This window comes from Acomys minous (assembly GCF_964271855.1).
Source record: "Acomys minous genome assembly, chromosome: 2".
Taxonomy (NCBI): domain Eukaryota; kingdom Metazoa; phylum Chordata; class Mammalia; order Rodentia; family Muridae; genus Acomys; species Acomys minous.
This window is the reverse complement of record NC_140484.1, coordinates 76,989,416-77,014,947: the sequence shown is the minus strand read 5'-3', so window position 1 is coordinate 77,014,947 and position 25,532 is coordinate 76,989,416. Positions and strand designations below refer to the sequence as shown.

The 25,532-nt window shown below is 46.0% G+C and overlaps 1 protein-coding gene across 2 annotated transcripts in view; it reads right to left on the bottom strand.

The window, feature by feature from the left end:
* Positions 1–2,328: 2,328 nt before the first annotated feature.
* EARS2 (glutamyl-tRNA synthetase 2, mitochondrial) overlaps positions 2,329–25,532 on the bottom strand; it is a 31,368-nt gene continuing 8,164 nt past the window's right edge. For both annotated transcript variants that reach the window (XM_084771915.1, XM_084771916.1), the window contains exons 3-9: positions 22,426–22,615; positions 17,215–17,687; positions 15,217–15,325; positions 12,542–12,695; positions 12,332–12,462; positions 7,729–7,864; positions 2,329–7,188 (exon numbers count right to left, since the gene is read on the bottom strand). In XM_084771915.1, coding sequence (XP_084628041.1) covers positions 7,105–7,188; positions 7,729–7,864; positions 12,332–12,462; positions 12,542–12,695; positions 15,217–15,325; positions 17,215–17,687; positions 22,426–22,615 — 1,277 coding nt within the window. In that variant the 3' untranslated portion in view covers positions 2,329–7,104. The remainder of the gene's footprint in view (positions 7,189–7,728; positions 7,865–12,331; positions 12,463–12,541; positions 12,696–15,216; positions 15,326–17,214; positions 17,688–22,425; positions 22,616–25,532) is intronic.

Sequence of the window (25,532 nt, the reverse complement as noted above, 5' to 3'; positions counted from 1 at the left end):
TAGTCATTTCCATAAGCAGTTCCAACTGTGTACTGCAGAGAACCAGGTGAGGATTTATGAAGGAGGAGGTCCTCAAAGTCAGGGGCTTCCTGTTGACATTGGAGTGAAGTTGGGAAGGTTAAGAACGAGGAGACAAGATGGGGGTGAAGAGCATGAGCAACGAAAGGAAGATGTTAGGAATACCCAAGAATCTAAGGAAGGCTCATGTGGCCAAAGACCAGAGAAAAAGAGGCTGGGGCACTGCAGGCCTGGAGAGGTCAGGAAAGCAGACCGGCTCTAAGATGGCTGGGTTATTGTTTTCAGTTTCAGTGTGCAGTTTATTTATATATTGCACAACTATCACCAAACACTTTGACGTTAATTTCATGTTAATTTTACTGAGCTGTGGTAGCTAGGTAGACGTTTCTGCTCTGTGAGGGTGTTTCTTGAAGGGATTAGAAGCAGAATTGGAGACAAAGAAAGCCAGATGGCTGTCCTCTGTGTGGGTGGGCTCAGTCTGTTGAGGACCTTAAAGAAAACGTGAACTTGAATTCTTCCAGGTAGCTGGACACTGGTTGTCCTCTGCCATGGGTGCTTCTGATTCCCAGGGCTGGGAGCTACCCCGCCAGCTTGTGGGTGGCAGAGGGTAAGATTCAATTTCTGTAATCACATGAGTTACTACCTTATACTTTCTTGTTTTTGTTTGTTTTCTGAGACAGGGTTTCTCTGTGTAGCTTTGGCTGTTCTGGACTCCCTTTGTAGACCAGGCTGGCCTCGAACTCCCAGCAATCCTCCTGCCTATGCCTCCTGAGTGCTGGGATTAAAGGCATGTGCCACCATGCTCAGCTCTTACCACCTTTCTACGTTTCTCTTTAGATACAGGTCCGCCTGATTCTGTTTCTCTGAGAACTCAAGGCCATGCTGAGCAACCTCAGTTTTGTCATGCTAAGAACCCACCTCATCCATGTCCAATCATGGCTCCAGGGTGCTCTGCCTCTAGTCTGTCCTTTCTCTAATCTCTCTCAGCATGCTGCCAAGGAAAACCTTCCCAAGACAAAAATGACCATGTCACTTCTCTGCTTTTAACATCTCAAAGCTCCTCACCTACCCGAGAACACCCAAATCTTTGTCTTTACTAAAGCAGCTGTTTGTTTTCAGGTGCAGGCCCAGCCAAGCAGACCCCAACCCATCTCTGAGTCTGCCCGATGTCCTGAAATTCTCTCTTCTCTAGCAGTGATGGGCACAAAAATGGAAAGTTGAGGTGGGGGAGGACACCTGTGCAAGTGGCTTCTGTTCATGACAGAGCCACAGGAACTACTGTCTCCAGCAACAAGAAGAGGAAGTGGCAGCTTCCTGTGAGTAGGGGCGCAGTGGGATGGCTCTGAGTCCTTGCTGATGTCACAGTGTCAACAGTCCCACAACGCAGTTTACAACTGAACTTTCAGCTAACTGGGAAGAAGAAATCTTGTCTCAGCAGGTTTGAACCCGGATTTGTGTATCTGAAAGCTAGTGCCCAGATATCATTTCCCTGAGATAGTGAGCCCTAAAGTTAGGAGATAGAACTCACCTTTCACTACAGATTGAACCATCCCAACTGGCTGTACTTGCGCTGTGGTCTTTCAGTCATTTCCTTCCAGGTATCAAGATTCAGGACCAGAGGGGAGGACATTCTAGTGGGACTCTAGATGAGAGAATCATGGGAGAATGGCAAAGTACAAGGATCCAGAGGGTCCTAGAAGCCTACAAGTAGAACATTATGATAGGCAGATTTGGGCACAGGGGTCCCGCTCAAACTAAGGCACCAGCCAAGAACAATACAGGCGGTAAACCTTAAACCCCTACCCAGATCTAGACAATGGACAGAACACTCTCCACAGTAGAGTGGAGAGTGGGATATGACTTTCTCACATACTCTGGTGCCTCACCTTTAACCATGTCCCCTGGACGGGGAGACCTGGTGGCACTCAGAGGAAGGACAGCAGGTTACCAAGAAGAGACTTGATACCCTATGATCATATAGAGGGGGAGGTAATCCCCCTCAGGAACAGTCATAGGGGAGGGGAATAAGGGGAAAATGGGAGGGAGGGAAGAATGGGAGGATACAAGGGATGGGATAACCACTGAGATGTAACAAGAATAAATTAATAAAGGAGAAAAAAAGTAAAAAAAAAATTTAACTTTAATTTTCAAAGGAAAAAAAAAAAGATTCAGGACAAATCACGGGCAACTTCCCCTTGAGAGGAAGAAGTTATGTTGGGAGACTTCTGAGATCTAGCAGAGTTAAGCCATGATGGTTTCTTCGGGGGGAAAAAACAGAAACAAAAAAAACCCCAAAACTGGTCTAACAGATGGTTTCAAACACTTTATTCATGAGATTTAACTTGATTCACTACTGTGTATCAAGCAATATGCCAAGCACTGTACATTCAGCCAAGAATAACAAAGTTCCTGTGTGTCTCAACCTCAAAATTTTAAAACAGTAAATGTAAGTTGTACATGTAAATACTATGACGAAAGCATCTTGCTTTTGTGGTGCTGGGGACCGAACCCAGGGTTCTGTGCCTTCTAGGAAACAACCACTCTACAACCTAGACATGCCTAGTTCTCAGACAAAAGCTAAATAGATAAAGGCAGAATGAATGAAATTGCAAATTCAGTTACTAAACATATTTTTCTTACACAGTCTCTAAATTTGCTGACTTGAGAATCCCTACAAGAGGAAGCATTCATCTCCTATTACAGTGGGCGCCCTGCAGATGGTGCCATTACCTGACTGACCACAGCCAACAGGGTGAGAGGTCAACAGCTGACTAGGCTGACAAGATGCTGTCCTGGGAGTTTGGATACAGAACCTTGGGAACAAAAAGCTGCTGCCTCAGGTCCCGTGGATCTCAGGCAGATCCCCTTCATTCTAGAGGTTGGAAGTCCTGTCCTTTGAGTCTTTGAGTCCTAGAGTTTCCAATGGATTCCCGGTGGATTGTTCCCAAGTCAGCTTTATTCCTAGAAACCACAATTGCTGCTTCTAAGGATAACACTGCTGATGATCAGGATGACTGAGGACTGTATCTAACATTTATTAAAACAGAAGCAATACAGCCAGCAGGGAACAATGCTTCACTTCCTCTACCCCAGGCTGACAGCCACTGTTCTGCTTTGCCCTCTCACCCTTTTGTGACTTTGGCACAAGGCTCAGTGTTACAGCATTTGTCAGAATCAACCTAGCATTTTTTGTTTGAGACTGGGTCTAATAAAGCTCAAGCTGGTCCCAAATTTGTTATGGAGATGGGCAAGATGGCTCATTGCAAGAACTTGGCTCCGCTCAGTTCTTGGGAGGCAGAGGCAGGCAATAACTGTGAGTTCGAAGCCAGCCTGATCTATAAATACAGTCCAGGACAGCCAAGGCTACACAGAGAAACCCTGTCTCAAAAAACAAAACAAACAAACAGAAAGTAAAGAACTTGGAGCAATAAGGAAAAATACTGTTAAAAGTCTAATGACCTGAATTCAATCCCTGGAACCGCTGTTGAAGGTGAGAAATGACTCCTGAGTTGAACTCTGACTGCTACACACATAATTTAAAAACAGATAACTCAATAAGGAACTGAGGGTGAAGGATGACCCTGACCTGCTGACCCTCCACAGGGCTGGGATTAACAAGCCCAATACACCACGCCAGGCTGACTGGCCAGCCTTCCTATCACCTTGGGAAAACATTCATATTCCCTGAGCAGCAGCCTATGGGTTTCTATGTTCTCCCTATCCCCTTACCTTCTTTCTTCCTCCTTGTTGGCTTTTGTGGGCTAGGACTACCTTGGGCTCGCCTTCCTTCTGCCTCAGGCCTACCCCTACCCCTACCCCCAGACAGGGTTTCTCTGTATAGCCCCAGATGTCTTGAAATAGTTCTATAGAACAAGCAGTCCTCAAACTCAGGAGAGCCACCTGCCTGTTTCTTCTAGATTGCTGGGATTGGAGACGTGTGTCACTACACTCAGCTTGCTTCAGCCTTTTGAAGGTGAAGATCACATGTGCTTTCCCACTGGAAATAACATTTTTAATCTTTCAAGAGCAGTAGCTCCAATGCCACTTAATTAAGAGTTGGGAGGTGGAGTGATGGCTCAGAACACTGGCTGCCCTTACAGAGGACCCAGGTTCAATTCACAGCACCCACACGGAGCTCAGAGCCGCTTGCAGTTCCAGTTCTGCGGGACCTGATACCTTCTGCTGACCTCCATGGGGATCTGGCATACACAGGGCAAACAGACATACATGCAATGCAAAACATTCATACAATGCAAATATTAAAAACAAACAAATAAATAAAGAGTTGGTTCAGGAATGGTGGCACTGCCTTTAATTCCAGTATTTAGGAGGAAGAGGTAGACAGACCACTATGAGCTCAAGGCCAGTCTAATCTACAAAACTAGTTCCAGGCTAGCCAGGGTTACACAGTGAGAACCTGGATCAAACAAAGTGAAGTTTGGACTCTTAAAACTGTCATAAGCCTGAATTTAAACAAAACTGTGTCCCAGCTGGGCAGTGATGGCATACACCTTTAATCCCTGAACTCAGGAATGCAAAGACAGGTGGATCTCTGTGAGTTCCAGGCTGATTTGGTCCACAGAGTGAGTTCCAGGACAGCCAAGGCTACAGAGAAACCCTGTCTTGAAAAACAGAAAAAAAAAAAAGTGGCTGCCCTAGACTCACTTTGTAGATCAGGCTGAACTTGAACTGACAGCCATCCACCTGCCTCTGCCTCCCAAGTGCGGGGAGTACAGGTGTGCACCACCACATCCGGACAAGACTTTGTTTCTTATTGTATCCCAAAAGTGTTACTTAGCTTTTCACAGCCTCAGTTTCTCCATCAATAACATAGAAAAAAAATAGTAGTAATACCATTTCTCTCCTAGGGTAAGACTTAATAAGATGGAGGCATGTTTTCTTACTCTATCTAGGACCACCTGCCCACAGATGGTACTGCCCACAGTGTGAGGGGCGCCATCAACCATTACTCAAAGGACATGCCCCACAGACCAATTTTATGAAGGCTTTTCTTCAACTAAGATGCCCTCTTCCCCAGCTAGACACGGTGGTGCACATCTTTGATCCCAGTACTACGGAGGCAAAGGAGGGTAGACTTTGGGAGTGTGAGGCCAGCGCAGAATACATATCAAGTACCAGCCAAGACTAGAGACTTTTGTCTCAAAAAAGATGACTCTTTGTCAGATATATCTAAGTTTATGTCAAGTAAACAGATACTAACCAGCACACCATTTTCTCTAAGACCTGGTTCTGGTCTGTGGTTTTTCCAGATTTGCTGGTTTTTTTTTTTTGTTTGTTTGTTTTGTTTTGTTTTTGTCTCCACCAAAGTTTGGCTTCATTTTCTTGCAAACAAGGAACTTTGTCCCCCTATGCAAGGGTCAAAAGCTCTTTAATCCTTTCCCATACTCACCTGGGCAAGGAGAGAATAGCAGTTATCTACCACTAGGTAAAAATTACCCCAAAGCAATGACTTTCAACAAACATTTACTGTCTTGCTGCCCTGGGTCTGAATGAAGTTCCAGAAGTTCTCTGAGTGTTGTGGCTCTGGGTGTCTCAGGAGGCGCCTGGCTGGGGCTCAAAGTCCAGCTTCCAATATGGTTCGCTTGCATGGCTGATGACAGGAGGCTCTGATGTCATGTGGACCCCTCTAGGACACAAGGGCTTGAGCTTCACCATGACTTGGAAGTTGGCTTTTCCAGAGGTGAGGATTTAAAAGAACCAGAATGGAAGCCGAAAGGTCCTTTACGAAAGCCTCTGTCACTTCCTCAACAGCTCGTGGGTTGTATGGTTGCTCTCCTCAGCAGAGTGAGTGCTGATGCAGAGCCTGCTTCCCTTGAGGAGGCCAACAAGCCCTGCTGGGGCCATGTACTGGTCAGCATCCTCCTACACTATTCCAAGTTCAGAGTTCAAGAAAGGAAACCTGATTTCAGGAATCTGAACACAATGATTTACAAGCAGTGGTGGAAGTAAGGGTAGATATGATGAAAAACACCAGATATAAGGAGGATGAAGATCTCTAGTCTAAGTGTCCTGTCTTAGGAACTGGAAGAGAACAGATGACATCCAGGAAAGGAGACACAGGCTACCCTAAAGTCCAAGGACAAAGAGCAACACCAAACCCAAGTGCTCACTTGCTGGAAGAGGACAATCTGCTGTCTAGCCCAGCCCTGCTTGTGTCCATTATGGGGCCTGAGATTGGGACCCACGAGTCCAGGCTAAACTGTGCCCTGCCTACTATTCCAAATGGCAAGCCCTACGCCCCAGTGTCATACAGTGTGAGCTGCATTGGGATGTCAGACCTTTAAAGTGGCAGTATTGATGTCATGAGGCTGTTAGGGTGAGCAGCATCTAGACTGGTGTCCTTGAGAAAGACTGCGACACATGGAAAGGAACAAGGGACAAACATGCACAAAGGAAAGATCTTGGGAGGACACTGCAAGAAACTGACCCTATGACACCTTGGACATAGGAGATTACACAAATTGATGGTTTTTGGTTTAAGTCACCATATTCTGTGGTATTTTGTTATGCAGCCAATGAACCAAGACTTCAGCCCTCTGAACTCTTTTGGAATGTTGATTTTTTTTTTTCTGTAAACTAGCTCCTAACACCTGCTGTAGAATGTGGCATGAAAACCAACACAAGGGGCTCGGGAGATGGCTCAGCAATTAAACACTGGCTGCTTTGCCAGGAGATGTGGGTTTAATTCCCAGTACCCAAATGGTAGTTCACAACCATCTGTAACTCTAGTATCAGGGGATCCCATGCTCTCTTCTTGCAGGCACCGCATGCATGCCTGTGATACACAGGCATACATGGAGGCAAACCACCCATACACATTAGGGAAAAAAAAATCTTTAAAAAAATAGAGAAGAATCAAGACATGTTCAAGTCCATCCTCCCCAGAATCAGCGAGGGAAACAGGCTGGGCTCCCGAGTCCAGCTGATGAGAGTAGTCAGTCTGTTCCTACCACTGTTCATTCTGAAAGAGTCCTAATGGGCCACAGGCCTTCTGCTCGCCTCAGAATTTAGTTTCCATGTGCACATGCTCTCAAGGCCACCTCCACGGTCCTATGTATCTTCTCCCTAGCTAGAAAGCACCTTCTGGATTCGTTCCCGAACTTCCTTTGGGCCCAAGGACACAATCATCTCAGCCACAGGGGGCCCTTGCTAAGAAAGGAGAAAAAACACTGTCATTTGCCTTGTCGTGCAGAAGGAATTCACGCCCAATCTCCATCTGTAGAAGATAGCCCAGGCTAGCCCCAACCCACAGCAACAGCCCCAGGAGCAACCCTGTCCTTATTGTATTTTCTTTTGTCTAGTCATTTTTGTTTTATTTTTGCAGCACTGGGGATCAACCGTAGAGCTTTATGAATGCCAGGCAAATGCTTCAGCATTAAGCTACAACCCAGCCCTATGGTCTCAAGTTTTTCTCCACACAGCTGGCTTTTATGAGCCCATTTTTCTGCCTTTGGCAAACTGGTAGGTAATCTATCTATCATTCTCAATGATCTCCAGGAAGGCAGGGATCACATGTGCTTGGTTCACGCCATCTCCACTGTAACTATCACAGAAGATGCTCAGTGGTGAGTGAGGGGAGTGCGCGTGTTTCATCAGATTATTATTAGTTCCTGGACTGGCCTTGGCGCCAGACTGTGAGCACTGGCTGGAAGGGTCAATGAGGGGCTGTAGGCTCATGTCCCATCTCACCAGCTGTCCACTGAGGGCCATTCGGAGGAGCTTCATGACGCCGCTATGCTTGATACCTTCCAGGCCTTCTGACAGCGTCCTCAGTTCTCTGTTCACCATATCTTGAGTTAGGCTCAAACCAGATCTTTCTAAAAGCCTAAAAGAAAGCCGGTCTGAGCCAGGGGTGATATACAGTGTGAGTTCCAGGGCAGCCATGGGTACACAGAGAAACCAATTAGCAGGGAGGTGGGGAGGGTCAGGGTGCACCCTGGGTGGGAGAGGATGGTATAGCACACAGTTTACTGAGTGTAGAGAAATTTACTACACCAATGCACTACAGGCAAACAATGACTGGACCACATACATATGTAGCCCAGACAAGAAGTAAGATATAGGTAACTAAGAGGATACCAGGAGGCCAGCAAGGTGGCTCAGTGGGTAAGAAAGCCTGCCACTGAGCCTGATAAATGAGCTCAATCCCAAGCTGTCCCCCAATTTTCACTCATGTGCCAAGGCATGTGCCTTTCTTGTGCACGGAAAGTAAATAAATGTCAAAAACAAAAAGAAGTAAAATAGGAGCCGGGCGTGGTGGTGCACACCTTTAATCCCAGGACTCGGGAGGCAGAGACAGGTGGATCGCTGTGAGTTCGAGGCCAGCCTGGTCTACAAAGCGAGTCCAGGACAGCCAAGGCTACACAGAGAAACCCTGTCTCAAAAGACAAAAAAAAAAAAAAAAGAAGTAAAATAAGAGAATTTACTAACTGCCATGTAGTCACTATGCCTCTACTTCTTATCTAATAAGTAGGGACAATAATAGCACCTGTACTGTACAGGGAGGTGACGGAGAGCTAAAATATGACCAGCACCAAGTAAAGGCCTGAACTCACGGTAAACACCCAGAAATATTGGATACTATGTTTTTTTTTAAAAGATTTATTTATTTATTAAGTATACAGTGCTCTGCCTGCATGCCTGTGTACTAGAAGAGGGCACCGGATCACATTATAGATGGTTGTGAGCCACCATGTGGTTGCTGGGAATTGAACTCAGGACCTCTGGAAGAGCAGACAGTGCTCTTAACCTCTGAGCCATCTCTCCAGCCCCTAGATACTATGTTTTAATAAAGGCTTAATTTTGGCTAGTATTTACTACACCAGCAGCTCACAGACACTGCAGAACCCAAAATGAAAACTTAGGAATGAGTTGGGTACAGGATGTAAGAATGGATAACTTCTGAGGAATTACTTGAAACAGCCTCAAGATTTGCCAAGGGGATGTAGCACAGAGGAACAGAAAGAAAACGTCAGGAAAACACCCACTTCAGGAGCAGCCCCACTATCAATATGCTAGCAGAGTTGCTTGGCCTATAGACAGTGGTGGCATGCTTTTAATCTCAGAACTCAAGAAGCAGAGGTCGGAGGATCTCTGTTAGTTCGAGGCCTACAAAGCAAGTTTTACAACAGCCAGGGCTACACAGAGAAACCCTGGTTGGGGCGGGGAACACATACAAAGAATCTAAACCCCACCATGCAGCAACCACCCTCATATTCCTGGAAGCCAAGCTAAAACCCTTTCCCAAAAGCACATTTGAGTTTTGAGTGGTCCCCAACTAGTGAAAGTTAGGTTTGTAAACCAGTCACCCCAGCTCTGACTGAGGTGGTGGGAGAGCACACTCCACTGCAGCTTCCAGGTCCCTTAAGATTGTATACCCCAGGAGCTAGAGCGATGGCTTAGCAGTTATGATCACTTACTGCTTCTAGAAGAAACCAAATTCTGTTCTCGGCACCTATAGTAGGTAGCTTACAACCACCTGTAACTTCAGTTCCAAGGAGTTAATGCCCTCTTCTGGCGCGCGCGCGCACACACACACACACACACACCCCAAACAAAGGCCCCCAAACCACCACTCTTCAATGATGCATGAGCAGAACTCCTGCTCCTGAAGGGTCCTGATTGTGCCCTGGGTGGCAGCTCAGTAGAAAGTACAGTGGCTCAGGAAATGGTCTTATAAGTGATTTGAAGAAACAGCCTCTAAGTGTGCCCAGCTTCAGCAGCTGAGCATGTGGAAAACAAGGAGAATAAAGCCCAGGAGTCAGTCACTGCCTGCCACTAACTCAGCTAGCACTTGTCCGTGGACTCCCAGCTTCAAATTTGCTGTTCATAGACGTTTGTGGTATTTTTTTATTATAGCAGCCCTACTGGACAAAGTCAATCATTAACAGGAAACAGGATCACTGCTGTTTATAAAATCAAGGAGATGAAGTATAAAAAAATGCAATATAGGAAAAAGATGGACATTCCTCAATGTCACTGCATTTGGGGAAGGAGGCTTCCAAGGAACAGAAGGATTGGCTGCTAATGGCAGCCCAGGACATGTAAGAGCTGGCTAAGAGCCTGGCAATGGCATAAAAGGGACTTGTAGTGGTCTGGTGGCTCCTAGGCTTTTGGGTGTCAGCATTCCTGACTTAAGTGGGAGTCTCAGCCTCTGAAATCTAACCCCAAGATAGGGATGAGAAGTTAAGTCTTGGTGAATTGGCATTAATAGCTGGAGAGATGAGATGGTTCAGCAGTTAAGAGCATATATTGCTCTTTCAGAGAACACCAGGTGGCTCAATTTATCTTTAGCCTAAAAAAAAAACAACAAAAAAAACCCCCCAAAAACAAAAAACAAACAAACAAAAAAACCAAAAACCAACCAACCAACCAACCAAACAAACAAAAAAACAAAAAACAAAAACTGGATGTTGTAGCACACCTTTAATCCCTGCAATTGGATGGCAGAAGTAGGAAAGCGCCTGTGAGTTTGAGGCAAGTCTGATGTATACAGTGAGTTCCAGACCAGCCAATGATAAATACTGAGATCCTGTCTCAAACAACAAACAAACAAACAAATTAAAGACCCTACTATGGAATGTCCCAAGTTACTGACAATATTAATTCTTAGGTACTGACTGGGGAATGGACTTGCAAATATGCTCAGTAAAATATCCATGCACAGTTATTTACTGCACAGTTATTTCCAAAAGCAAAATACGGAAGCAACCCTAATGTCCATAAATAGATGGGTGTGGTGGTGCACACCTTTATTCCCAGCACTCGGGAGGCAGAGGTAAGTGGGTCACTGTGAGTTCGAGACCAGACTGGTTTACAAAATGAGTCCAGGACAGCCAGGCCTACACAGAGAATCCTGTCTCAAAAAACAAAAACAAACAAACAAATTCTATTTGAAGTGATCTAACAGTAAAGCTAGCCGTAGAAAGGAATGAGGAGACTTCCAAGCATTGGACAAATCTAGTTATACTGCGGGGCATGTTAGTCCATGCCTCCAGTCTCAGCTGCTTGAAAGATGAAGGACCAAGCTAACTTGAGCTCAGATTGGGACTAGCCTGAGCAGCATACAGAACCTACTTCTCTTTTGTTGTTGTTGTTGTTTTGTTTTTCAAGGCAGGGTCTCTCTGCGTGGCCCTAGCTGTCTTGTAACTCACTCTGTAGACCAGGCTGGCCTCACAGAGATCCTCCGCCTTCTGCTTCCTGAGTGCTGGGATTGAAGGTGTACACCACTGCCACCTGACTCAGAATTTATCTCTTAAAAAGAAAAGTGGAAAAATAGATCTAAAAACACCTAAGCATTATCACTATAATATAACTTTTCGGCAAAAAGTAGAAAATAAGAATTACATTTATGAGAAGAACTAGGCTGATGGAAGACTGCACCAAGGCATAATTTCCCTGCTTCCATTATCCAGGTTTAAAGCTAAGGCTGAAATAGTTTTGGCATATTAATAATATAATAGACTCACAAATAGTACACAGGCATGCATGAGGGCAGAACACTCATACACATAATTTAAAATATTTTAAAAAATTGGGCTGAGAGATGGCTCAGTGGTTTAAAGAGTCACCTGTTCTTCCGAAGGTCCCGAGTTCAATTTCCAGCAACCACAGAGTGGCTCACAACCATCTGTAACGTGATTTGATGCCCTCTTCTGACCTACAGGTATACATGAAGGCAGAACACTATATACATAATAAAAAATTATTTTTTAAAAATCAAGCCTATTAGCCGAGCGGTAGTGGTGCACGCCTTTAACCCCAGCACTCGGGAGACAGAGGCAGGTGGATCGTGTGAGTTCAAGGCCAGCCTGGTCTACAAAGGAGTCCAGGACAGGCAAGGCTACACAGAGAAACCCTGTCTCAAAAAAACAAACAAACAAAAAACCCCAAACAAACAAAAAACAAAAAAAAAATCAAGCCTATTTATTAAAACAAACAAACAAAAAACAATCAAGATGTAATCTGAATAAATTATAATAATTTTTTTAAAAATTATATTTATTGTATCTCTCTTTGGAAAATACAATAAACACAATAAATAAATCTTTAAAACAATTTAAAAATGTAATTAAACAAAAATCTTTTACTGTTACAGTATACCAGGCTCTCTCTTCCTTATACACAGCTGAGAAAAAGGAAGCTCAGAGATGGGAGCCAGCAAGAGTGCATTTTTTTTTAGCTTGTCATAGTTTTGTGACAGGGACTAAGGAGCCAAGGTCTGGTGGCGAGAAGCCAGGGCAAAGAGTGGAAAGGGTGTGTCGGACCCTTAACCAAGTGTGTGAACACTTACCCCAGCAAACGCTTGGCAATCACATCCACCTTTTCTGAGTCGGTGCCCAGCTGTGCTTGATGCACAGTAGGGCGAGTCCATAAGTAGGAGTACGCTGGGGAGACCAGATCCTGCAGGCGGCTGACGTGGCCCTGGGGAGAGAGGCAGTCACCACATGCACTGGGAGAGCTTGGCAAACACTGACGGGGTAAGGAGGCCCTAAGACCACACCTGTCGCAGCAGGATAATCCTCTCCACATATGCCGGGTCCAGAACATCCCTGTCCTGCAGCTGGCTCCCAAATGCCTCCTTCACCAGGGCCTGCAACTTCTCCACCAACTGGGGCCTCCGGGTCCCACTGCTGACCAGCTGTCGGAGGTGTAGCCTGAGGGCGAAGAAAGGGGATGCACAGTACTGACACCTCAGGACTGGGCTACACCTCTCCCCTCAGGGCAGCAGGAAGGATTTGAAGACTGTCACATCTATAAAGCCCATAGGTAAACAGATAATTTTCTTTGTATAAAAGGAACAAGACTTGATCAAGGTCACAGCCAGCCAGTGTCTAGGCAGACATGATTTGTTTTCAGTGTTTTTATTTTTAATTAATTAATTATTTATTTGAGACAAGGTCTCCCTAAATATTCCTAGGTGGCCTAAAACACACAAAATTAGAGACCCACCTGCCTCTGCACTCCAAGTGCTAGGATTAAAGGTATAAAACACCATACCAGGCATTTTCAGTGTTTTAAAAATAGTAGCTAGGCATGGTAGTGCTCACCTTTAATCCCAGCAGTAGGGAAGCAGAGGCAGACGGATCACTGTGAGTTCAAGGCCAGCCTGGTTTACAAAGTGAGTCTAGGACAGCCAAGGCTACACAAAGAAACTCTGTCTCTAAAAACCAAAAAAAAAAAAAAAAAAAAGTAGCTGACTTTTTTCTGTTACTTTGCAGGTGGCAGGGAACAAACCCAGGGCCACATGCATATTAAGCAAGAATTCTAAAACTGAGCTACACCCAGCCAAGAGGCTATTTTAAAGTAGATAACATAAGGAACATTCTTGCTGTCCCAGTGGAGTGAGCAGCTCTGGTGCACAGGCCTGACCACAGCTTTAACTGGCTGGAGCAGGCTGGATCTAAGTTGCTGGCTCAGACTCCATAGTGCTGCAGTCCCTCCTCCTTGGTGTCCTGCCAGACTCTCCCTCCCAACCCTATCACCTCTAGAGGCTCCTGAGTTTACACAGAAGAATCTAGGAATGTGCGTTCTAGCCTCACCTGAAGTACTGATAGGAAAGGAAAGGTCCAAAAATGTATTCCTAGGATTTGGAGCAGGGGCTACTTCAATGAAGTACTCAGTTTCAAAGCTGGGGCTTTCTTGTCAGTTCAAATGTATCTCTTTTCTGGAACCCTAACTCTGATTTTCTCCTTCTGAACAGTAAAGCCTCTAAGAGTCCAACCTTCATACCAAACCCTCTCATCTTCAGTTCCCAGGCTGTCCTTTGCCTCTTCCTGATAGGACTGGAAGAGGGAGAGGGGGAGGGGAAGAGGGGAGAGAGAAGGAGAAAGAGACAGACAGACAGAAACACAGATGCTGAACCAGGGACCATTCTGAGTTCTGTGAGCTGGTACAATAAACATGTGTAATTTGGCTGGAAAAATAATTCTTAAGAGTATTACAGAAGGGCTGGAGAGACAGCTCAAAGGTTAAGAGCACCATCTGCTGTTCCAAAGGTGCCAAGTTCAATTCCCAGCAACCACATGGCAGCTCACAAACATCTGTAATGAGATCTGATGCCCTCTTGTAGTGGGAATGCACACATGTGGGCAGAATAGTGTACAAATAACAAATAGATCTTTTAAAAAAAGAGAGTATTAGAGAAAACACATGGATATAGTACAGAAACTGTAGAATCTCCTTAGCAGCAAGGCCAGAAGGAAAAACAACAAAAAACAGAACAAAACAAAACAAAACAAAACAAAAACCAAAAAACCTGGAGACCTTCCTGGTCATGCTTAATTGGACACCACAAGTCCAAGCCTGGGACACAGTCAAGCTAAGTTAAACTTAGTCACTACTGTCATGTTCACACACTACCAGTATCGCTGCTGCTGGGTCACTGATACACTACTTATATATTTACTTTGTGTCTGTCGTAAGCATGGAGGTGGGGTGACAGAAGCATCTGAGGGTAATTCAGCTTGGCTAGAGCCCTAAAACACTTTCTTCCTTAAGCATAACCCCCTCCTGCCCCAATCTTCCTTTTTTTTTTGCCAACCTCTGGTTTTTTGGGGGGCATCACAAAGTATCTCTCTAACCAGACTCCATTTCCTCCTAATAGGAAATAAGACATGTAGCTGTGTTGCATCTGAGGTGCTAGATCGCATCCAGTCTTGCAGGCCCTATGCAAGAGATGCCTCACCGCTTACTGTGTGAATCTGCTAGTCAGTTAAATTCCGTCCTGGCCCTCATAGAGGCAACATACAGCATAATTACAGAGCTAACAGTCATATACTAAAACAACTGCAGTTGAGTCAATGTGTTGGCAGAGTCGTGTAATTTAAGCCTTGGGAGGCAGGTGATGTGCACCTTTAATCCCAGCACTCAGGAGGCAGAGGCAGGTGGATCATTGTGAGTTCCAGGCCAGCCTGGTCTACAGAGTGAGTTCCAGAACAGCGAAGTCTACACAGAGAAATTCTGTCTTGAAAAGCCAAAACACAAAACAAAACAAAAACAAAACCAACCAAAAAATAGAAACAAAACAAAAAAGAACTCAAGGTTGTCAATTGGCTACATAGCAAGTTTGAGGCCATTATGTAACCCAGGCTGGCCTACAATTTACAGTTCTCCTGTCTCAACTTTCCAAATGCTGGAATTATGGTGTGTACCACAGTGCTCAGCTCTCCCACTTACCTATTGAATTCTGGGAGCTTCTCCAGGTCCAGCAGGGCTGAGTGGCAGGTGATCCGAGTCAGGTCAAACTGTGTTATCAGCTCCGGCAGGGCTCTGCCCATTTGGTTCTCTGCAAGTCAGGTGCTCAGCTGCTCAGTCCCTCCCTCATTTACTTATTGCTGTTCTTCCTTTTATCTTTCTTTCTGCTGTGCCCAGGCTGGCCTACAGATTTTGATCCTCCTGCCTCAGGTTCCCACATAGCAAGGTTGCAGGTGTTGGTTACACTGCCTTGCTTTCACACACAAAAAGGAGAGCAAGTGAGCAAGCGGTAGGCTCCACACTACAACTGGAGCAAAGCCACAAGAACAGTGTGCTCAGTGTCTGGCTACCCCAGGGCTTCTGATATGCTTGGCTATGCGTAAGATCGGGCACCGCGCACCCTACAAGCTTCATCCCTAATGCCACAGTGCTGTAAGCGGCTGCTGTCTGTTTCACTTGAGACAGGACTTGGTATGTGTGCAGGTCAGACTGACCTCAACCAGCAATCTCCTGCTTCAGCTTCTCCAGTGTCGGGACACCACACCCAGACTGAAAGCTGCTGCTTTTTTGAACTTTTCGCCCTTACTTTTAATTGATGTGAGTGCAGGTGTGCTCAGAGCCAACAGGCTGTTGGATACCTTGAGTTATAGGCAGCTGTGAACCATCTGATGTGGGTGCTGTGAATGGAACTCAGAAAAACTAGCAAGAGCTTTTAACTGCTGAGCCTTCTCTCCAGCCCCCGGAAGCGGCAGCTCCCTTTGACACACTCAGAAGGCACAACTGCCAGACACAGAGCTCGAGAACTGCGTATCCTCGAGCTGGGTGTGGTGCCGCACACCTGTGATCTCAGCACTCTGGGAGGCAGTGGCAGGAGGATCTCTGAGTTTTGAGGCCAGCCTGGTCTACAAAGTGAGTTCAGGACAGCCAAAGAAACACAGAGACACCCAGAAACCCTGTCTTAAACAAATAAACAAAAGAACTATTATCCTTTACTATGGATGTGACTCTGACAAGTTACTCAACCTCCCAAAGCCTCAAATCACCTTAGAAACTAGATTATCATGTTACTGCTGGGGTTTTAAAAATCCTTGGGCCGGGCATGGTGACACAGGCCTTTGATCCCAGCCTGGTCTAGTGAGTCTAGGACAGTCAAGGCTACCTGGAGAAACCTTGCCTTGAAAAACCAAAAAAAAAAAAAAAAAAAAAAAAAAAAAAAAAAAAACAAACAAAAAAAAAAAAAACAAAACAAAAAAAAAAAAAAAAAAAAAAAAAAAAAGAAAGGGGCTGGAGAGATGGCTCAGCGGTTAAGAGCACTGACTTCTCTTCCAGAGGTCATGAGTTCAATTCCCAGCAACCACATGGTGGCTCACAACCATCTATAATGTGATCTGATGTGCATTGTATACATAATAAATAAATAAATCTTTAAAAAAAAAAAAAAAGAAAGAAAGAAAGAAAGAAAAGAAAAAGAAAAAGAAAAATTCTTGCCACATGAAGTCATCCTATTTGGTACCTGGTTCTTCAAAGTTTGTGTGTTCTAGACCTGGAATAAGCTAGATTCACAGTAACATCAGTAATACTGTTAGAGCACAAACTTATATAATTACAGTAATCATGAGGTCTGTGGCTTTTGTGCCTATGGTGTGGCCAGACAGTGAACTGGTTCCTTATATTTATAAGCTCACTGGCTCCTAATTAACCCTAGAGGGTTAATTAGACCTATCACACGGACAAGGTTAATGAAATTCTAGGTCTTTGAGGGCAAGGACAGTACCTATTGTGAGCCCCACTCCATCAACATAGCACTGTGGGAAAACCAAGTGAGGGAGCAGTTGTCTGCCTCAATAAACAGTGCTGACTAGAATAATGGACTTGTCCAAGATCATGTGACTAATAGGTGACGAGGCTGGGGCTGACAAGCAGAGCTGTCTGTATCAAAGCTCAAGCATGGCCACCATGATCCCTCTGGTGGGTATGTACCTGCAAACCCTGAGCCACAGTTGGTGATGATGTCGAGCAAGGCTTCAGGCAGAAAACCGGCAGCAGCAAAATGCTCCAGGAAAATGTCCCCTTGCCTCTTAGATAGCTTGCTACCATCCCTGTTGAGGAGCAGGGGCAGATGAGCAAATCGAGGTGGCTGCCAGCCCAGGGCCTGGTAGAGGAGAAGGTGCTTGGAGGTGGAGACCAGCCACTCAGAGCCCCTCAGCACATGGCTGATGTTCATGTGGTGGTCATCTACCACGCAGGCTAGGTGGTAGGTGGGGAAGCCATCACTCTTCAGAATAACTGGGTCCCCCTCCACACTGGCCACTTCATGCTGAGTCCAGCCATATACCAGGTCCTGGAAGGCTGGTGCCGCCTCCTCCAGACGGAAGCGGATAGCAGGCTTGGGATCTGTGGCCAGCTTCTGCGCCACCTGGGCCTGGCTCAGGTTCCGGCACCGATTGTCATACCTGTTAGGAGACAGAGCAGCAGAGCAGCTAAGAGAACCATCAGTGGACAGATGTTCCACCTGCCTCTTAAGTTATGGCTTTTACTTGTAGCACTGCGGATGTCACTCAGGGTCTTGGGCATGCTAGTAAGCACTCTCCCAACTGACCTATAACCCCAACCCTTACCTGCGGTCTCTGACAGCTTGTGCCCTTGGGTAACTCATTAACCTCTTGAAGCGGCTTCCTCTGTCTAAAGTTGTGTGGGATAACACAGTGTGGCAGACACTAATGCTTGTTGGCTTATTAATCATTGTTCCTTTTCCCTTGCTAAGGAGGACATGGAAAATGCTTAGACCAAGATTAGAATTACAATGAATACAGACAACTGTGCTGAGAGTGATCAGGCCAGGGAGGAATGCACACTATTTATTCTCTACTGAGAATCAAAGGCAGCGAAACTTGGCGGGTAAGGAAAGGCTAAGGTCCTGGGAAAGACAGTTCTCGCCAATGAGGTTAAGACATACCTGTAAGGGGAGAACACCAAACTCCTTTTTATACCTCCTAGAAGCACTCTGTGGCTCCCACACTCTGAGAAGCCATTTTGGAACTTTTCACTCTACATACAATTAAGAGAGAAGGCAAGGCTGTCAGCAGGCAGGGCAACAGTCAGAGAGGTCCCCACAGAGCCCTGACATCTTAAGGCCGCTCTCTCAGCCTAGAGTCATCCATCCATCTCCAGGTTTCTACAAGATCTGAAGATAAGGCCTGCGTGGCTCATGTCCTTCCTCCTCAAAGTGGGTGTGTAGACCCTTAGCATCAGCTTTGCTTGGGAACTCGTGAGAAACTCAGACCCAAACTTTAGACCTGCTAAGCCAGAATCTGCAGGGTAACCGCAAGCCTAGATGATTCGTCTACTAGAGAAAGTACTTACTGAGAGCTGTTGCTATTTTTCACTTCTTAACTTATTTTATCTTTTACTTCTTTTTCTTTTTTGGCTGATCACTTCTTCAAAAATTGCTATTTAAATTATGCATATGTATGTGCATTTGAGCACAGTATCTGTGGAGATCAGAGTCATTGGATGCCCCTGGAGCTGGAGTTACAGGGGTTGTGAGCTGCCTGATATGAGCCCTGTGCAAGACCAGTATGAGTTCTTAACTGCTAAGTCAACTCTCCAGGTCCTAGTTTGACACTTTAAAAAAAAGCTTTACCCAGATGTGGTCGTGCATGCATTAATGCCAGCACTCAAGAGGCAGAGGCAAATGGCTCTTTCAGTTCAAGAACACAGTGTGGGCAGACGCTTCAAGCCCCTGCTGCCTTGGCTTCTTGCCATGATGGGCTGTGCTCTCAACTGTGAGCCAGAAGAGACCCTTCCAGTCTTAAGTTTCTTTTGTCAGGGTATCTTACCACAGCAAACGAACTAGGAGACTATCCCCCACACACATATCACAGACACAAAGTGTGTGCTTCAATGTTCCCTTACTGTATTGGTTGCTTATCTATTGCTGTGTCAAAATACTATGGCTAAAGCAACTTATAGAAGAAAGCATTAGCGAGGCCACCATGCCTTTAATCCCAGAACTTGGAAGGCAGAGGATCTTCATGAGTTTGAGGCCAAACTGGTCTACAGTGAGTTCCAGGACAGCCAGGGCTCCACAGAGAAACCCTGTCTCAAAAAAAAAAAAAAAAAAAAAAAAAAAAAAAAGAAACAAAGAGAAAAAAAAAAGCATTAAATTGGGCCTCTAGTTTCAGAGGGTTAGAGCCCATGATGATGGCACAAAGGCATGGCGGCAGCAGGGACAGCTGAGAGCTCACATGGTGATTGGCAAGCAGGAGGCAGAGTGGGAATGGCTGCAGTCTTTTGAAACCTCCTCCAACAAGGCCGCACTTCTTAATCCTACCTTAAGGGCTCTACCATCTGGGAACTAAGTATTCAAACACACAAACCTATTGGCACCATTCTCCTTTAAACTACCACAGTCATCACAGCTCCTTCCTTTATAACAGCATAACAGACACAAAGGTTCAAACAGAGTAAGTAAACCATAGCATTTTTGTTGTTGTTTTTCATTTTTCAAGACAGGGTTTCTCTGGGTAACCTTGGCTATCTTGTAGACCAGGCTGGTCTCAAACTCACAGTGATCTGCCTGCCTCTGCATCCCGAGTACTGGGATTAAAGGCGTGCACCACGCCCAGCTGCCATAGCATTTTCAAATAGATTTTTTTTTTTAAGGTCTCACAAAGTCCAGGAAGGCTTCAAAGTCCCAGGGTAGCTAAGGATGACCTTGAACTCCTGATCCTCCTGCCTCTGTCTCCTGAATGCTGGGATTACAGGCAAATGTTACCATGCCATGCCATAAATGGAGTATTATAGGATAGGAAAAAAAAGTATGGGTTACATAGAAGCTCCTCCATGACAGCATGTGTGTAGTATACTGCATACTGCCAGACTGGAAAAGGTAAATCCTGTTTATCAACACAGGCAGGAACCATCTAGTACCAGCTGCCTCGGGAGAGGGAAATGAGTGCCAAAGGGAGGGAGAGGAGAAATGTTTCTCTGTATTTTGGGGTAGTCTGAGTATTAAACCTGATGCTAGTGAGATAGCCAGGGGGCGAGGGTGCCTCCCGCCAAGGCTGATGACCTGAGGTCAAGTCCCATGTGGTGGAAGGAGAGTACCAACTCACAAAACCTGCCCTTATTGCCGTTTATTTATTTAGATATAGTATTACACTATGTAGCCCTTACTGGCCTGGAACTTACTTTGTAGATCAAGCTAGCTTGAACTCACAAAGATCTGCCAACCTCTGCCTCCTGAGTGCTGGGATTAAAAGCATCACACCCAGACATTTTCATTACTTTTACTTTTGAGTACTCTGTGTGTGTATGTGTGTGCACATACACGCATACTTGTAGAGGCCAGAAGAATCAGACTCCTCTGGAACTGGTGTTACAGAGGGTTAAGTTCCACGTAGGTGGCTAAGGACTGAATGTGGGTCCTTTACTCTATCAGTCAGCTTTTTTTTTTTTTTTTTTTTTTTTAAGACAGGGTCTGTTTACAGCTCTGGCTATCCTGGAACTTACTATGTAGAACTGGCTAGCTTAAAATTCACAGAGATCTTCCTGCCCCATCTCCCAAGTACTAGGATTAGAAGTACATACCACCATACACAGCACTGTAAGAATTCTTAATTACTGAGCACTTTCTCCAGCCCAGAAAAAAGATGTATGCATTACAATAGTTATTACTATAGATAATACTGCCTGAGGTGCAATATAGGCAGCAGCTTCTCCTACAGCCCAGTGACTGTGATCCTGCCTCTTGGCATCCATGTTCTACAATGTCTGCCCTCTAAGTATAGGCTGAATTCATACTGACTTCTTTTTAAGGAACAGAACACAGTGGTAAGATGTCACCTCCACAGTTAGGTATATTTAACTGCCAGGTTGTAAGTTGCCCTAGGCAGTGACCTGTGTGGTTTGGAGATACAGCAGAGTTGGGAGACTGTTTGCCTAGCAGGTAGCAGGCTATTCGTTTAACCTCAAGCACAACCACAGAGGAGGAAAAAAGAAGGTTGGGAGTTTAGCTCACTTGTAGAGCACTTGCGGAACAAGAACAAGGCCCTGGGTTTGGTCTTCAGCTCTGGAAACAAACAGACAGGTTTTGTATATTTTGACACTTTAGAAAGGTTAGAGAGGAGGCTGGAGAGATGGCTCAGCCATTAAAGGCTAGGCTCATAACCAAAAATATTAGAAAGGTTAGAGAACAGTCATGTGACAAGAAGCAGACAACCAATAAGACCCTTGGCCTAGCCACAGCCTCTGAGGAGTAGAGGTGAATCCAGGCTGGACTTCAGCCCAATTACAGCTTTGAAAGATACCCACAGGCTGGAGAGATGACTCAGGGTCTTAGTTAAGAGCACTGTCTGCACTCACCAGGAAAGTGGGACAGAGGGGAAGACTTCCTACTGGGACTCTAGGTGAGAGAAGCAAGGGAGATGGGGAAATAGAAGGATCCACAGGGTCCTAGAAACCTACAAGAAGAACATTATGATGGGTGGATCTGGGCCCAGAGGTCCTGCTCAAACTATGGCACCAGCCAAGGACAATACGTGCAATAAACTTCGAACGCCTACCCAGATCTAGCCAATGGACAGGACGTTCTTCACAGTTGAGTGGAGAGCGGGCACTGACTTTCACACAAACTCTGGTGCCCCATATTTGACCATGTCTCCTGGATGGGGAGGCCTGATGGCACTCAGAGGAAGGATAGCAGGCTACCAAGAAGAGACTTGATACCCTATGAGCATATATAGGGGGAGGAAATCCCCTTCAGTCACAGTCATAGGGGAGGGGAATAAGGGGAAAATGGGAGGGAAGGAGCAATGGGAGGATACAAGGGATGGGATAACCATTGAGATGTAATATGAATAAATTAACAAAATATATTTAAAAAAAAAAAAAAAGAGCACTGTCTGCTTTTCCAGAGGTCCTCAGGTCAATTCCCACACATGGTAGCTCACAACCATCTATACTAGGATCTGGTGCCCTCTTCTGGCATGTGCGTATACATGCAGATAGAGCACTCAGATACATAAAATAAATAAATAAATCTTAAAAGAAAGAAAGAAAGAAAGAAAAGATAGAAAGATTCCCAGAACGAAAGAACCCAGGTAAGCCCTGCACAGACGCCTGACCTGCAGAAACAGAAGCAACATACACTGGCTCAGGGAGGCGTCCACAGTGGGCTGGGGCTCTCACCGGGGTGTCTGACGGTTCCTCAGAGCTTCCTTCTTCAGGAGCTCCAGGCGCTGTGGTGAACAGAAACAGGGATAGGCAGCTCCAGACTTCAGCAGTGCTTCCGTGGCCTGGGCATACAGTGCCAGCCGCTGTGACTGACAGTAAGGCCCTGCAGGACCACCCCGGCGGGGACTCTCATCAGGTGGGATGCCTGGAGCATAGGTGAAGAACTGTCATCACAAGTAACACCAGAAACATGAGGCTCTTTTTTTTTCTCTCCAGGTATTATGTAGGTGATTACATACACATGGAGCTTTTTGTTTCGTTTGATTTTTTTTTTTTTTTTTTTGAGACTAGGTTTCTCTGTGTAGCCCTGATTGTCTTGGAATTCACTCTATAGACCATGCTGGCCTCAAACTCACAGAGATCTGCCTGTTTCTCAAGTGCTGAGATTAAAGGTGTGTGCCACCACCATCCAGCTATACAATGAACTTTTTGTTGTCATTGTGGAAGAAATAATTTTTTCTTTTTGGGGGGGGGGCAGTTTAGAGGGAGGACAAAAAAATGCAAAAAGCCAAAAGTAAAGGTAATTTATATTCATCTGTTTAAAAATACCCACTAAGGAAAACACAGGCCAGGGCTACAGCTGTTGGGCTGGGCTAGAAGGAGGTTCTAAGTCCTAGCTAGGTAGACAGACAGACAGACAGACAGACAGATTAAAAACATTACCCTCCATAGTTATTCAATTAGACTGGGTGATGTCAGTTTCACAACACAGCAATGGACACACACACACACATACACTCACATGTGTGCACACACAGATACACACACACGCAAGCACATGAGAGCTATGGAGGAACAGCATCGGGTTCACTGTGGCCTGTCTGGTGATGGACCTAGAGAACCCCCATGTGTTCTAGGGGTGGGCATGACAGGCCGGTGCTATCACGGGAGACAAACCCAGGGAAGAATCGTGTGAAAGGGGCGCTGGCCCTATGTCCTATTCTCAGTACACACAAACACATGAGGTATCCTATGGGAAATGAAGGCAGAGTGCTGAGGTCTGCCCTTGGAAGGCCAATCCCTTAGGAACCTCACCCCTCTCTCCACAGCTCCTTGGGACCCTCAGCTTGTTCTGGGGGTGGCTGTCAGAGAGTAACATTTCTGCACACCCCCTGCCCCACAGAGCCCTATCACGCACATCCCCATGGCATGAGTAGCTGAGTGTAGCCTATGAGGTAGATTCTCAGAGTGGCTGGCCCATTTATATCAGCCGAGAGTGCCATGGCCTGGGTCTCTTCACCAATGCAGGAGCCCCTTCATTTCCAGCAGTAAGGGGGCTGATCTGAAAGGAAGAGTCCTGAGAGGGGCTCACACACTCCCTACTGGTCCCTATGTAGGAAGGAGCCATCAGGGCTAGGCAGCCTACAGTTAAGGCCAGACTGGTGGAGAAAGCTGGTTCACAAGAAGAGGCATGAATGGGCTGGAGCTGGGAGAGGGCAGGCAGCAGGGTAACCAGACAACCAGAGACACCAGGATGGCTAGAGAGGGTGCTAGTGGATGGTGCCACAGCCTCAGGAACAGGAGGGGCGAGCAAGGACTGGCCCAGCCACAGGGCAGACTCTTGAATGAGATCCATTCACAGACAATTTAGATTTTCGTTGTGATTCTGCACACAGGTCTCCTGCACCCACTCCAGCCTCCAGACTTCACACTGGGGCAGGGCCAGCTCTTAGCTTGGGTCCTTGTTCTTGAAGGTGGACTGCAGATCCTTAAATGTTGCTTTTTGTTGCTTCACTTCCTCAGCCTGTTTCTTCCTAATTTTTTTTTTTAAACCTCAAAGTGGCTGGACACGCAGATGGCCTGTACCTTGGCCTCAAAGAAATTCCTGGCACCCTTAACACCTCTGTGGGGACATCGATCTTGAAGAGGCAGGTCATAATGTGCAAGCCACTGTCTTCCTGCAACTCCCCTGCTGCTGCCTTGTGGAAGATGCAAGCATCATACTGCTCAAACAGTTGCACATCTTTGATCTGCTTTCTGGACAACTTGAACTCAGTTTAAGGGTTGGAGATGTGGCAGCTACGTGACTGTGGCTTGCCGATGCCCTGGTTGAGAACCACAGCCATAGCAGGTTGGTGATCAACAGTGGTTGGTGCTGGCCTCATCGGGGCCCCGGTCACCACCACCACCACCACCATGTTGAGCCCTGGAGCCCTGTCACCTCACTACCTTTACCTTCTATCTGCAGCCTCTGGCTCAGCTTGCTGGCCAGCTCGTTTGTGGCCATGGTGGCCCATGTGCCTCTGCCTCAGGCAGACCCCTGATACATTCCAGTACCTGGCTGCACTCTTCCCACATTGAACTTTTTTAAGCCCATGACGCCAGTACTACTACAATTTCGGAGAGGCTGGTGGCTGCAAATCACATAGTCTTGGGATGCAGGAGGCACAGGGATATCTCTCTGTAGTGAGAATTTTGGTTATGTGAATGTTGTTTTAATCCCGGTGTGGGATATGGGGCTGCTTCAGATTGTTCATAGCCATTAACTACGATTGTCTCATGCTCAGGGGGTGGGAGGGCTTGATTTATGCCAGCTACAGATAGTTTAATTCTGGGGAATCTGGAGAGAGCATAAATGGGAGAGCCCTAAGAGCGTATGTGGAGGCTGCTGCCCCCTGTGCTGCACTTGCTGGGTATTCTGACAACAGAGACTGGACTTGCCCCTAATCAGTGGGAAGCAGTCTAAGGAGGTCCATGCCCACTTTCCCACTATCCTTTCTCTCTTATCTAGTGTTGGGGGGCTGGAAAGGATTAGGGTAGAATAAGGGGTGGGAGGGTGATAGATAGAAGAACCCAATAAAGTGGCCCAAAAAAGTATGCCTGTATCTCTCACAGGACCTTCATTTCTTCCTGTGATTACAAAAAAGATGGGGAGGTAGGCATGTCATGTCATACTGGCAGTCCATTACTAGCGAGGCTGAAATAAGAAGATTGTCTTAAGATTAAGACTACCCTGTGCTATACTCAAATTCTGTCTCAAAACAAGAACAAAACCACACATACACATGGGGCTCAGAGAGATGGCTCAGTAGTTAAAGAGCACTTACTGCTCTCGCAGAGAC